The 14,649-nt window shown below is 32.0% G+C and overlaps 1 protein-coding gene across 1 annotated transcript; it reads right to left on the reverse strand.

The window, feature by feature from the left end:
- Positions 1 to 4,466: 4,466 nt before the first annotated feature.
- LOC107886558 (homeobox protein knotted-1-like 6) lies at positions 4,467 to 12,625 on the reverse strand. The gene is made up of 5 exons (XM_016810556.2): positions 11,919 to 12,625; positions 11,221 to 11,340; positions 10,978 to 11,113; positions 4,944 to 5,182; positions 4,467 to 4,834 (listed from the first exon to the last, which is right to left on the reverse strand). The coding sequence occupies exons 1-5, from the start codon at positions 12,207 to 12,209 to the stop codon at positions 4,676 to 4,678; spliced, it is 945 nt and encodes a 314-aa protein (XP_016666045.1). The 5' UTR covers positions 12,210 to 12,625; the 3' UTR covers positions 4,467 to 4,675.
- Between the last annotated feature and the right edge of the window lie 2,024 nt (positions 12,626 to 14,649).

A 14,649-nucleotide genomic window follows, 5' to 3' on the forward strand; every position in this document is an offset into this window, starting at 1 on the left:
AATCAATGAGTTACGTCACGACGAGAACCCCCGAAGTCGCGACATCAACCTAACATTTTGAATTCTTTACAATTTGGTCCTAATTTGACCTCGGGTTAGCAACAAAGCTTTCTTAAGGTCTTATAAGACCCAAAAATGATTGCATATCGTATTATACACATATATTACTCATATTGGATGTTTAATGGTTCTAAATCGAATGTAACTATTCATAATTGCTTCGACAAGGAATGTGGCATCCTATATCTCAAACTTGATGATCAAGTCGAGTATCAAAGTGTTACATTCCTTCGACGCATAACCTATAACAAAAGGGTTGTCATTTTCTTAAACTGGCATCTTTACTATCTATGCTTTTCACTTTTATATATGTTAGTCTCTTTTTTATATAAAAATTAATATAGTGTAAAAAAAATCCTATTAATGTATATAAAAATTTTATTTCCTTTGTATTTTCCCTTCTACCCATAACATTCAATAAAAGAAAAAGAAAGAGTGTTGTCATTTTCTTAAGCTAGCAGATCTACTGTTTATGTTTTTCACTTTTATATATGTTTATAATAAATTTAATGAAACTTTTATTAATTGATATAAAAATAACTTTTATTGAGTGATAGTTATTTATTTAAATTTATTTTTTTTAAAATTGGAATAATATTAATATATTATATTTTATTAATTATAAAAGTTAAATTTATGATATATATATAGGGGCACATACAAAAGATAAATCAACATGTGTTAACATGAAACCAACCCTTTTAAATAAATTAAGAAAATAAAATTTTCAAGTCTAAAGAGTAATTTGAAATTTGTTTAATAGTAGAGGGACATTTAGTGAAATAATCCATTTGATTTCCTTTAAATGTTTCCCTTCCTGTATGCAACACAGTTGACGCTTTCCCAAAAAAAAAAAAGCACATCTACAGTATTTTTATGTATTCTACATTGTATTGAATATTTTGGGTCAAAATTAGATGTATGATATATTAGAATTATTTTTTATTGAGTGTTAAAATGTTAAAATCAAATTTATGTGAATGAAAAATTGTTGTTAAACAACTTTTTGATGACGAAAATTTCAAATCAGAGTAACAAAGAATTTGCAAACAAGAGGTGTTTAAGTTTCAGACTTGCTTTGGGGGGAGCTTAACCCTACTTATTTTTCTTTTTATCTCAGCCCAAGCTACTTTTATAATATATATAATAGTAAATCTGGTTGGGTAGGACACCCAAGTTTGGGCCTTAAAATTTTCGACATAATCTTGAAATTAGCCCCAAACAAACATTTACATTTTTTTATTTTGATTTTTTTTAACTAAACTTACCCATTATTTATTAAAAAGAGACAAGCTCTCTTTTTAATAGAACTATAAATTAAAATATTAATTTTTTAACTATATTAGTATAGCAACTCGCAAGGTAGCCTATTTGTACTTCATGCTAATATAACATTATTTATCTTATATATTACGTCAACAAATAATTTAAAAATATAAATTCAATTCAATTTTAAAAAAATATAAAAAAAATTATAAAACTTAAAGAAAAACATGGTGTACATGTAGATTTCCATGTGGGCTGTCATAGTTAAAAATTTAATGTTTTAATTAGTATTTTTTGTTTAAAAAAATAAAAATTCAACTCTTTTAAAAAGTTGAAAGTCAAATTGAATTAAAAAAATTAAATAAGGGCTAAGTTGATCAAAGATGGGCTCTTTTACTCAACGAATTAAGTATTTACAAAAATAACTCAAGCCAAAACTTATGTACATAAATGATTTGTTCAACAAAGCATCATTAGCCAATCATTGGCTTTTTTAAAAATATTAAAAACACAAGTATTCAAGGAGGAGAAAAATTTTTTTAATAGGTATCGCCGGTCTGTCAGGCGGCACCGGGTAAATTTAAAATATATATTAGATGTCATCAATATGTCAAGCAGGACCCATGGGAATTTTTTTTTAAAAAATAGGTGAAATAGAAAAAAAAAGTGAAAAGAAACAGTTGAAATAGAAAGAAAAAAGAAAACCGAAAAAAATAAATGGGGAAGCCTGTGACGGATGCTTGCTTCATAAGTGGTCGTTATCCTTTTGACTTGCCACCAGCAATGGATGAAATATTTTTTCAAAACAATAATCTTAGATGAGATGAGGGATGAGGGAGAAAGAGATATGAGGGAAAAATTAATGGACGAGAGAGGAAAAGTCAAATATAAAAAAAGGAAAAAGAATAACAGTTATGTAAAATAGAGTTACTAAAGGGAATTGAATATTTTATAGAAAATAAATAATCAAATATTTGAAACGAAAAAGAATAATAGATATGGAAAATAGAGATATGTATTTTCCATAAAATATTAAATATCCTTTCATATCTCTATTTCCCATATTTGTTGTTCTCTTTCTTTTCTCATATTTGATTCTCTATTATCTATATACCCTCTTTCCTTTCTTATTCAAATTTCTCTTTTTCTTCTCAATTGAAAACCTAAGTCGTCATACTCAGCTGTCATTTTTGTTTTTTATTTCTTTTTTTATTTCTTTCCCTTCTTTTTCTCAATTGAAAATCCTAGTTGTGGTACTCAATAACCACTAATGTCGCCATTTATGGTAGCCTTTTGGGCCAATTTCGACACCAAAGAAGAGATTTTCTTTCTCGTTGACTTCCACAGTTAGATCTCCCAATAGTCAGCTCCAAATCTTCTAAAACAATGACCAAAATTTCGAACTACCTTTTTTACAATAATTTTTTTTAAATATTACCGATGTCGCATGACACGACTGCAACACCAAAATAAGTAATGGGTGTCATCTGACAGACTAACGACACCTATTAAAAAATAATTTTTTCTCCCTGAATACCTGTATTTTTAACGGTTATTTTAAAAAATACATATTAGTGTCGCCTAATACTATAGTGACACCCAAAAAGATTATTTTTTTAAAAAGGCGATGATTGGCTAATGATGAAGGGGCGGTGCCACCGGAGTGTCAATTGACACCGACGATTATTGTGGAGAATGGGTCATTTACATATATAAGTTTAGACTTGGGTCTTTTTTGTAAATCATTAATTCTTTTAAGTCAATTGGGTAAAAAAGCCTCAAAGATGTAAATTTATGTCACAAGTCTTTATACTCATTGTAAATTTAAAATTTAGTTCATGTACTTTTATTTCGAAAATTTTAATCTTTTTTTTTTAAGATTTCAAATTTCAAATTCAACTATTAACACTATTATAATTATTTTGTTAAACTGAATTTTTTACACCATTACCAAATAATTTTTTTTAAATGTTACACCAATAAATTTAACAAAAAAAATAAAATCTGAAAAATAAAATTACTAAAACTAAATCCAAAATTTGTAAAGAATACAGAGTATGCCATTTTAACCAATTTAATATTATGCCAAAAATATTTGAATTCAACTCAAAAACTCTTGGTTGTAACCAACCTAACATATAGAGGTGTTCATGGGGCCGGGCCGGGCCGGGTCGGGTTTGAGTCGGGCTCAACTAAAAAATCATGCTCATTTATTGGGCTCGGGCCGGGCGCAAAAAATGAGTCTAAAATTTTATCCAAGCCCGACCCAGATAAAAATACTAAAACCGAGCCCATCCCGACACGCCCGTATTAATTTTTATATTATTTTTATATATATATAATACATTAAGAATACTAAAAATATTAAAATAAATATTTCCCAATAAATTGAAAATAAATTTTAAAAAATATATAAACTTAAATAACACTAAGATAAATGTAACTTAACAAGTAAATGCTTCTAAAATAATAATAATAATAATTAACAAATGCCTTTAAAATAATAAGAAAATTAACAATAAAATAAATTTTATACAATATCCAAACAATAACAACAAAATAGTAGTAACATAATAGTAAAATGGTAGCAAAATAAGAAAAAAACAACAAGAAAATAACATTAAAAAATTTAAGAAAATACAGATTTTTTTTGTCCTTTAGTGAATTCGGACCGGGCCAAGCCAAGCCCGAGCTAAAAATACCTTACTCGAGGCCCAGCCCATTTTTTAAACGGACCTTATTTTTTTATTCAAGCCTATTTTTCAGACCTATATTTTTACCCAAACCCTATCACATTTGAAGCAAACCTTCAAGCCGGGCTCACCTCTACTAACATATAATTATTTTAGTGAATTAGAAGAGCAAGATAAAGCTTGAAATAACTACGACAGGGATAATGAATACCCTAACAATCATTCCAACACATAAAATTCTAACAAATTATTTTAGAAAAAGAGAAGTGATTAAATCACTTAGAAATCCGGTGAATACAAATTATGAATAAAAAATCAAATAATAAACGAAGAGATATCCAATAAAATCTTGATTCAAATTTTTAGTTTTTTGTTTTGTTTTCTAGAGTAATTTATCTCCTAAACTTCAAACAGAGCTTGAGTTAATGTCAAACTTACACTGATTAATGAAAAGAAAAAGCATGAACATAATCCAAATATTCCAAGTCGACGGGAGGGAGAGATTCAAATCTGAGTTTTAAGTCCTATAATACATTTTGCATTCAGAATATACATCATGGCATAGAAGGCATATGCAAAACAAAACCATATAATTAATTAATGATGTGGCATATACATTTATGAGAAAGCAAGCCAGTCGGTAGTTGCCCCCGCCCTCAGTCCTCTGAAAAGAATTGTCCCGACAGATTATCCATAACCGCGAATTGCATGCTCTCCGATGGTTTCCAGTGCCGCTTTCTTTGATTTATAAACCAGTTATTGATTTGTTTCTGGTCTAGCCCCGTTGATTCCGCCAATGCTAGCTTATCTGCCTCCTGTTCCATTTCACCCACCAATATATATGAAACCACCTCAAAAGTCAAAACCCTAAGCTAGTAACAGACATGATTAAGGGAAAAAAAAAAAAAAGTGGGAAGAAATTACCGTAGGGTATGGCCATTTGTAGTGAACATTCCACCACTCGAGCAATGTTTGTCGTGCTTCTCTTGGTAGTTTCCCTTTCTTCTTCTTCTTAGAGAATTCCAACTTCAAGCTGCTAATATGACTCCCAAATCTTCGAAGCAGCCTGTCCTTTAGACCTCTATCTTCACTTTTCCCCTGCCCTTCTTGTCCTTCTACTTCCCCACCACTAATATCTTCATCTGATGATACTCCCCCTTCATCTGCCCACCAAAATATCACACGACTTCATTTGCCTTACATTCCCACAATCCCATTAACAAATTTATTTATTTTTATTAATGCTATAAAATGCATTTCCAGCACCATCCAACGTACGAACATTGAAAAATTTAGTTATAGATTTAAAGATGGGTTGAAATTGAATGTGAGCCAAGTAAGCAGCCTTAATTTTACACGGCCTACTTAACCGTCACACATCTTTATCCCTAGGTTCCAATATAAAAAGACAAAATAAAATAAATAAACAATAATAAAGCTCTTTTTACAAAAATGCAATAAAAATATGTGAGGACTATGGAGTGAAAGAGCATGGAGAGCTGACTGTGCACTGCAAAACTTTCAGACGATGGACAGTGAGCAGCAACATGGAGACCCTAAAGGCAAAGACGTGACGATTTGGGCAAAGAAAAGTTGAAAAAAAAGATCACTGTCTGGTTATGTCCATTGTCAGTCACACTCCGAGTCCGAGTGGACATGACAGTACGGCATCATATCACATAATGCATTTGCCAGAAAAGTCAAAGAGAGAGGAGAAAACCTCTGCTTTTTTTTTAGAGGCTGGAAACCCCCCGAAAGCTACGGTCTCCAATTATTATTATCAATTATTATTTGGTGAAACATAATACCCAGCTGATCTCTCACAGAACAACCCATTACTCTTACTTGGAACTCTAGTAGTGGTATGGACCTAGACGGAAACCTCATAAACCCATGTCAACCACCATTGTTGATGAGTCTTTTTGTCTTTTTTTTTCCTTTTATCAAAATGTTAAAAGGACACATTTTTTTTACACCCTTTGACATATTTTCATTCAATAAAAATGGAAATGATGGAAATAAATTATTGGGTAAATGGAAAGAAAAAGAGTACAAGTTGAGGAAGCAGAAACATGGAAGCGATGTGAGTAAAGGGCGAGAAAAAGCCTAGCCTGAATAATGTGTAGAGGGAAAAAAAGGGCAGCAAGGGGTGGACCCAGTTACTGAGATATCATGCAGACACGTGTGGTGCAGGTTAATGAATGCAGAGAGAGAGACCCACCAAGGGAACAACAATGTCCAATGGATATGACAAGCACCAAACTAGCGCCTGCCTGAAGATGAGTGCATTCATTCAAGAATTGAATGAACCATCTGAATTTTCTTTTCCTTTCCATGAAAAAGCCTGATGAGGTTGACAGCGAAATCTACGGGAGTCCATGTGAAAACTCCGACCACTCCAATCGAATCCGGGGCCTTTTTGCCCCATAACAAATATGTTTTTTTCCTTTTTCAAGTAAATACGCTTTGGATTGGACCCCTATATTGGTTGCAGTTGAACTAAATGTCTAAAAACTTGCTTTGGGAGGGTCAATGCTAACACAATTATGTACTTGCGGATTCCCCCCTACCAAACTCTCTTTTGAGGATCTAATGGCCATTCATTGGCCATTCAACACTTCAAGCACAGACAATAATACTTTTTGAAACTATCATCCATGTGCTTCTTAATATCAAACTTACTATTCCTAGAAAAATTAAATACATCTTTATCACCATGGAACTAGCTTTCATACGGTGTCTGCTTCATCATTTTCTTTGATGAATCAACTCAAACGCCACTTGATTTAATCAAGGCAAATAAGAACAAAAAGATCAAGTCATGAAAACTTCAGTATCATTAAAAAAACCAACATGAGAGAGATATAATAACTCAATTGTCACCATTGAAAAACTACTAAAATTGAGAATTCAAGAGAACCTAAAGGCATAATAACCTCAACCTTATTTGACGGATTAAGAACAATTTGGAAAATGTGTTGATAAAATTTATATATGCACGCTTGATACTAGGAACAGTATTTTCAAAACCAAGTCTGGAGGGATTATAATAAAAAAAACTCACAAGTATGTTCACAGAAAGTAAATATATATAAATGGACATTAAGCAGTTCCTTTGAAACCAGTACTTGGTACTTTCATGATCCAAGAACCAAATCGGAAGATTTAATAACTAATTCCAATCCAAATCAAATATGAAAATGTGATCAAATCTGAACAATAGATTTTCTATTTTCTAGGTTGGTTTTTTCTCTCTCTAACCCTAGGTTATCATACCTAACATTGGCAGCTGCAATAAAGATCTGCTCTAAAATAGCATGTATACATACAAATGTATGTATATATGTACTGCTCTCATCATGTCGAAGTTATACAGCAGAATCCTTAAATGATATGTAAAATTAGGATCACCAGCACTTCACATGTGGTACTTCAAGAAAATATGCCACAAGAAAGAGGAACCACAAAAGGTAAATCTAACATATTATAGATTATTGCAAGAATGCACATATGTGAGAGAGTGCGTGTCCATTTGGAAGATTATTCTGTTAATTTAGACCAAACCAATCGCTGCTCCTCGGTGGAAGATAATTCTCTAGACAAGGGCAAAATGATTTGAACAAAGATAGCAATCCTACAGCATAAAAGCAGCCATGGTAGGTATACATTTTAATACGATGCAAACATGTGATTATACAAATAAAGTGCCCAAATCAATCCCTACCGAAGATGACACTACAAGGTTACATGTGTCTTAGTTTTATATATATATATTCTTTTCTCTCCCAAATCCTAGTTTGAGCATAAAGCAGCAAGCACAACCCACCAAAGCCTTAAGAAAAAAAAAATCAGATGAAAGTGATTAAATAGAATGATGATAACATCATCAAAAAGGTAAATTGTACTTGAAGCAAAAACAATTATAGTTGCCAACTATCCACAACCAGAGATATTGCAGTGATTTACAACCACCTTTTCAACTTCCATTCTTTATGCAAATATACTATAAAATAGTACACAATGCTATCACTCTCTCAAAGCATATATATATATAATATTTAAGGCTGCTATACACACGCCGATAGCACAAGCCTTGCCCCGTCCCCCCGTGCAAATAGAAACATAAACAGCTTTTTTTGTGATAGATTCTTAAGATTTCTAACCCCCAACTCAATGAAGAAAGAATTTATTAAAGCAAAAGCAGTATCTACAACCGAGATTTTGTTCAAGCCTATCCGATTTCCAGCCATAATGACAAAAAAGCAACCATAATTTACACTAAAATAATAGATATCGAAGAAACAAAAGATGGTTGCAAGTCATTAAACCTTAATACATGTCCTTTTAGGAAAGCCACCATGATCTATGTTCACATGATCTCTGAAATCTCTTAAGCAAATCAATGGTTGAAAATGACAATTGCAAAAATAAAGAAAAATGAACTATATTAACTTAATACTTTACATTTTTCAAACTCAGCTATCCGAAACAACATTCGAGAAGATATAGATGTTAATATATATATTATTTTACTTCAGCAACATATCAGCCAGTCTGCTGGTAGACAATTCCCAAAATTCTACATTTTCCACTATCCATATGCGTAATAACTTATGCTCTATTGGAACTTGATACTCATTCAAAAAACCAGACTGGACATCATTACAAGACCATCATCATTCCACTAAAATAAGGCAAAACATCTTACTTTAAAGCAGTGGATTGAAAGCATGTAATATAATAAACGGAATATGAATAATAAACTTTCTTTAATGCTATTATACATCCACTTGTGTTCAGACCACTGGTGCTAATCAAAGTATGTGATAAGCTGAAGCATATACTGTTAGATTACTACGATGCGATTACTAAGACACCATATCAAAAACCAATACACCCAAATCGGAAAAAAACATTCACTAAAAAAAAAAAAAAGACACTCTTAAGAAATATTAGACAATGAGCACAGCAATAACATACACATGAAGATGCTTATTGCACTGTCTGAAATTTATCTCTCTTTCCTGCTTTTAATCAGTATATGATCTCTTCTTTATCTTTATTAAATTAGGATATTAATATGTCATTTTAACCAAAAAATAAAAAGTTATTTACTTACCAAAACTCAACAATCATATGATCGGTCCTAACAAAAATCATGACTAATTCATAAGTAGGGCATGCATATGTTTCACTAATCCAACACATCGATACACAGGTATAACATTTGAATCATATAAGTAATATGTAAAAATTTGTCAAAAATACGAAATACTTAGATTAACACTCTAATCAATCCATGCAACAACAATGCCCCTTACTTCCACAACTAATTTCATAGTAAACAAATTAACAAGTGACTTGGAAATTCCAATAGTCAACATCCCCTAGCGGAAAGAAATATATAATAAGAATATAATAAGAATCTAATAGCTTTACATTCCTCGCATGATCAGTTTGATTGACTTGCATGTAACCTTATAAAATTTAAAATAAAAAAGATTGGAACTCATGTGTTGAAAACAGATGAAGTACTGCAAGCACACCAGGACCACAGTACGGTTTACGATTTTAAAACACAACATAATACATAAACTAAGTGATTCTCACTACCAGTTCCAGTACTTAGGCAGATATTGTTTTTTTTTTGACCAATAAACTTGGGGAAATAAGTGTAGAACCACATTTTGGTTAACTAGACTGCTTTCATCAAATTTAAAGAGGGTTAGCTGATTGGCAGTGAATCTTGTGGACTTGAGTTTCTGCCAAACCGGACATGCATTTTCAGAAAGAAAATATAATTAAATTAGCTCATAGGACCAAAACCTCATATACTATATCAGACCAAAGCAAATTACTTTGAGGACCAAAACAGCAAGGTTAATAGGACAATATAGTTCCATAACTGGAGAGGAAAAAAAAAACAACCATTTAGTCCAAACGTTCAATCAACTCAAACAATTTGGCCTTTGGCTTTTGTACCCTATTCGTAGGTTTTTTTGAATCTTCTAAGGCATTGCAAAAAAAATAATAAAAAGAACAGTTGATGAGACATCATTATGTTCGGACCATCAAGCAAAGCAACTATTACGCATGGCATCACTGAACCCTGAAACGTCATTTCAGAATCTCAAAACACAAAAGGCGTCTATTATATTTCAAGCTTGCATTTTTTATCTAACACAGAAAAACGAAGAAACAAGAAAAGAAATGACAAACAAAGAAGATCAGCAGGCAAATGCAGGTCCTGGGTTAACACTAATCGAATGGTTAATGAGGGTTCATCCGTATTATCATTCGTTTTGGACAATACATATCAAAAAGAGAAGAAATAATAAAGTCATTGCCACCACAACTATGTTGGAAAAGATTTTTTTTTTTCAGATTAGAAACACACAGAGATAGTTAAGAAAGCAATAGTGGTGGGTTAAACAAGGACACGGGTCCATTTCATCTCTAGGGTTTTCAGTTGTTTGTTAGTGGTTAGTATTATTATTGACATACTCGAAACTTTGGATTATTCTTTGAGTACTGTTGGTGGCCTCCATTAGTGGGTTCTTTTGCAGAAAAGGATAGATGAGATCTATGATTTATGACTAGGAAAGGAATGGTTGTCGCTCTCTTGTGGGGTTCCAATAACCCATATTATCATATGCACCGGAAACCTACAACACTCCAAGTTTTGCCTGCTAATAGCAGGGATGATTCACTGGAAACTTGTAGATGGGTTTTTATTAGCTCATTTAGCTGTTTGGGGTAAAAATTTCTTTGGTAAGTGAAGCAGATATTACGGGTAAGGAAAGGCAGACACAGATTTTGGAAGAGCACAAAACCCAAGAATCCAGCAAAATTAAACAAAGAACAAAAATTCATTTCAAAAGAAAGAGCATTACTGGGTCTGGGATATTGTAATACTCAGACTTCGGAAGAGAGAGAGAGAGAGACAGAAGTGACTGACCAGAAGGACCTCTAATGGAGGCACCGGTGCAGAGATTCCGAAGCTGCATTTCAATCTTGTTTAGAAAGGTAGTCGCTTCATCGAAAGGCCTTGAAAGATCAGATTTGAATTTCACTAACATATCGCAGTAAGTTTCCTGAAGAAACACACACACACACACAAAGTAAAGATAGCCATCAAATCACATATATAATGAAAATAGAACGGCAAAGCAAACTTAAAAAGCAAAGAGAAAGACAAGACCATGAACTCGTCGAGCTCGGGATCGGCTCCCAAGCAAGTTGGCACAATATCCCGCCTGTTAACATCGTTCTCTCTCAGAATTTCATCCAATATACTAGCTATCTGAGGTGGTGCCCCAACCTAGAGTAGGAAAATAAAAGAACAAGACTAAAACCTTAGTACAAAACGCCAAAAAGTGAACTTATTTGCCAAGAAAATTCCAACAAACACTTGATGTATATTTCATGAATTCCATCAGATATTTCCCATAAAATCATGGGAATTGATGGGGCAAGAAAGTTGGTTTAAGAAAGAGTAAGAAAAATCGTTTGATCTTGGTAAACCAAAGATACGCAGTATAGTAAATAAAAAAGCTTCAAGTTCCCAAACCAGGACTAGCTGGAGCTAGAACCTTTTGCGTCAACCTTGGAGAATACCAAAGTAAACCCTCATTTAAGGCGGAAATTTGAAACACAACTAACTAACAAAAGCAACTGTAGCCAAAGCTTTCTCTAAAAAAAAAAACCATGTATTGAAGTGTTACTAGTCCTGCACATATCATCCACACAGTTATATAACATCATATTTAATGAAGTTAGATAGAAAAAGTGGGGGAAAAAAATCTTTAAACTAGAGTAAAAACACATCTTTTCAATGGTCTGTTTGCACCATAAATAGAAAAGAGAAAGAGGGCTTTAATTGGTGTTATATATTTTGACCTTCTGGCAATCAATATAAGCTTGAAGCAAACGAGGATAAGAAGGGTGGGACGCGATTTTGGCTTTGATGACGCATGACATGTCCTCTTCTCGTCGAATTTCAGGGGCGATGGAAGCAGCTTCGGATATGGCAGAGGCAGCAGAGATTAACTCGTCCGATCCAAACATAGGAACCCGGCCCGATGAGCAAAGCCAAGCATGGTAATCTGAAGGAAGGATCAGGTTTTCCGGTGACATCAAAGCCTTGTCAGCGTACTCCCCCGTCGCGTTGAAACCATACATTTCATCCATCACAAACTGAGAGAGGGAGAGTGCCTTTCAACTTTCAAGGCCTAACCAAGGAAAAAAAATTTGAAGGTATGAGCAAAATAGAAGCTTCAGAATATTAATGATCAGTGGGATAAGAGAAGTTAACAGGTTTGGTATCAGAAAGAAGAAAATAGAATATGAATTTTTTGGGTTTTTGTTTTTGTGGGTAAAGAATAATAAATAATAACTAGGACGTATTTTGTTTTAAAATTGAAAGATTGGATTTGCTGGAATTAGAAAGGCAGAGAAGAAGTTATAGTGGGTGATGGAGAGTGTATATTTGTGAAGCAAAAGGACAGATGCTGCACTCTGAAGCGAAGCTAAGCTTAGAGAGGAGCTTCTCTATTTTGTATTGTAAATGTAAATAAATAAAAAAATAAAGAGCAAAGAAAGGGTGTGTGTCTCCCCATTGAAAACAAAGGAGGCTATCCTTGTGTGTTTTTACCTCGAAGAAATAACATAGTAATATGAAAATACATGGATAAATATGAATAGGCTATGGAGGTGTAGTGTGAATTATGATTTTGTAACTACGATAAAGTTCACCATTGAAATTCAACAAAAAGCTGTTAATTTTGCCCCCAACAAAGTAGGATACTGAAATTTCTAATATTACCAGTACAAAGTATGCATCACTTTATAGGATACGAAATGTATAATTAACATGATATCCAAAACAAATGAAATTCACAGTTGCTACCCCTCTATTTCATCAATAATGCACTCTTTTTTCATTTTAATTTTTTTACTTTCCTCTACTCCAATTTTATTTTCATTTTAGGTAATGAAATTTTAATTAGTTGAAGGCCTTAAATTGGGATTACAACTGCCCAACAACAAACAGGCAAGGGCAAGTCAACAGCCAAAGCAAATGTACGGAACCGGGTCTTAAGGGCAAAAAACAACCACTTTTTTCTCTCTAATAGTTATATCTACCTATACCTACCTATACTGTAATCCATAGAGTTTAAATTCAAATTTTAATTAATTAATATGAAATTTATATATTTATTACTTTCGCTATGAATTTTTTACGTAATCAAATATTTTTCATATTCATTTTATAAGAAATTTCTATCAGGATAAAATTTAGTATATTTAAAATTTAGAAAAAATTATAAATAGTTCTAGACCTTATATAAAAGGAAAAAATATATATTATTATGACTAAAATATAGTACATGCTGATTTAATTCTAGAAATTTAATTTTTCTATTTTTTAAATTTTAAGATTCAAATCCAATTGTTAAGATTATTAATTTTTTTTAAAATTAGTTAATATAATATTTTAAAATAAATAAATAAATAAAAACTTACTCCATAATAATGTAATTAAAAAATAACATTGCAATGAATTTAAATTAAATAAAATAATAATAATAGAAAAAGGTAAATTTAAATTTTCAAGAGAGTAGGGAAACTTACTTTTAATCCATCCTAGTTTTTCCATAACCCGAGAAGACAAATATGTGATCACTGTTTACCGGTAAATTTGATGGAATCTGTCATTATAGTTGGAATGTGAGTATAAATGGCTGAACCTCAAAGATATCATACATACTAAACACTTGATGGAAAGCCTGAAACACGGAGTTATGTACTGTTGTCTGTGATAATATTTGTTTAAAGTTAATTTGGGGATGGGGGAGCTTAAAACCCTGAAAACAGGAGTGGTGAACATCAAATTTTCATGGAAAAGGACAATAGAGAAAGAGGAAGAAACGAGATGAAATGGGCAGAAAACAACAACCCCAAGCATGGTCACACACGACGTTATATGGATATAGGCATATAGCAATACGAAAATTTCCAGAAAAATTAAACACAGATATGACGAGACACAATAATGATAAATATATTTTGTATTAGGCATTTTCATGAAAATTGGATGTAATAAATTTATTTAAAAAATAATTTTGATTGAAATGGTAATATTATTATACATGGGAAAATTTAAGTGGGTTGTTGGTAATTATATAAATTAGTTAGGACATAATAGGCTTTTTTTCCTTCATCTATTTTAGGGTGTGGATGATATTTAAGTAATTTAAATTAGATCAAAACTAAATTACTCACCCATTGATTGTATTTAATTTTTATAATAATAATAATAATAATAAACAGAGGCTTCATGGGTGCCGAGACGTGTGTAGCCATATCAAACGGTATGAAGCGTGTCTACCCTTTTTTGATGTTAACGTAAATGCTGAGTAAAAACCCAAGCAAGCAAAGGCAAAAACATCAGTCGGCCGTATTTTGTTGTTCTACACTCACAATTTGGGTCTTTATTTAAATATCATAAAAGAAATGAAATGAAGCATCATATTTAAATTGTATATAAAGCGATTCTGTATGTTGTAGACTTTAAAAAGAAAAGAAAAGAAAAAACCAAAATAATGATATTTACGTAACATATTAGTAG

This window comes from Gossypium hirsutum, chromosome A03 (genome assembly GCF_007990345.1).
Source record: "Gossypium hirsutum isolate 1008001.06 chromosome A03, Gossypium_hirsutum_v2.1, whole genome shotgun sequence".
Lineage (NCBI taxonomy): Eukaryota > Viridiplantae > Streptophyta > Magnoliopsida > Malvales > Malvaceae > Gossypium > Gossypium hirsutum.